Raw genomic sequence first — 850 nt, 5'->3', positions numbered from 1 at the left:
GAGGGGGTGAATACAGAAGGGGGGAGATGGGAGAATACAGAGGGTGGGAGATGGGGTTAATACAGAGGGGGGAGATGGGGGAGTTCGGGGGCGATGGGGGGAGAAAAGGCAGGAGTGTAGAGTTGAGGATGATCAGATTAGTTATGATCCCACCGAATGGTGGAGCGGACTCGATGGGCTGAATGGCCTATATCTTGTTGTCTCAGGGGTATGGGTGAGATTGAGTACAACCTCCTACCTTTCGGATTAACTCCCGGTTTTCCATTTTGATCTCGATGTTAATGGGAATGTGAGGAAACGTTTGGAAAATGTCTTCAAGACGAGGAATGTGGTGGTCTCTGCCTGAGCTGTAGTGTCCTGAGAAACAACGAGAGAGAGAGAGAGAGAGAGAGCGAGAGAGAGAGGGAGAGAGAGAGAGAGAAAGTGAGAGCGCGAGAGAGACTGTCTCTGTGTTACCCCGCTCCGACACCCTCCCACCACCCCCCCCAACCACACACACACAGCCCGAGACCATCACACTCCCTTCCCACCGCCCCCTTATCCTCACCTCCCTCCCCCTCCTCGTCACCTCCCTACCCTCTCTCCCCCTCCCTGACACCTCCCTCCCCTCCCTGACACCTCCCTCCTCTCCGTATCAGCTCCCTCCCATCCTCGTTGCCTCCTCTCCTACCTCACCTCCTCTCTACAGTCCTATCACTCTGTCCCTGTTAGTTTCACACTCACCTGGATAAAACCAGACTTCCACATGTTCTTTATAAGGTGGCAAATCCTGCAGAAACAACAGGGCAACATTCGGCAAAGAAATGCATTCCCTTGTCTTTGTAGAAATCGGGTCGCACTGCTGGGGGGG

At 54.1% G+C, this 850-nt stretch overlaps 1 protein-coding gene across 1 annotated transcript in view; it reads right to left on the bottom strand.

Moving 5' to 3' along the window:
* Positions 1-850, bottom strand: part of LOC109925468 (lysophospholipase D GDPD3-like) — an 11,458-nt gene that overhangs the window by 5,761 nt on the left and 4,847 nt on the right. Inside the window, exons 3-4 of the mRNA XM_048619873.1 lie at positions 724-769; positions 239-357 (exon numbers count right to left, since the gene is read on the bottom strand). Of these exons, the coding sequence (XP_048475830.1) occupies positions 239-357; positions 724-769 (165 nt within the window). The remainder of the gene's footprint in view (positions 1-238; positions 358-723; positions 770-850) is intronic.

This window comes from Rhincodon typus, chromosome 44 (genome assembly GCF_021869965.1).
Source record: "Rhincodon typus isolate 14 chromosome 44, sRhiTyp1.1, whole genome shotgun sequence".
Taxonomy (NCBI): domain Eukaryota; kingdom Metazoa; phylum Chordata; class Chondrichthyes; order Orectolobiformes; family Rhincodontidae; genus Rhincodon; species Rhincodon typus.
Note: the sequence above shows the minus strand (reverse complement) of the source record. Positions and strands in the feature narration are given on the sequence as shown.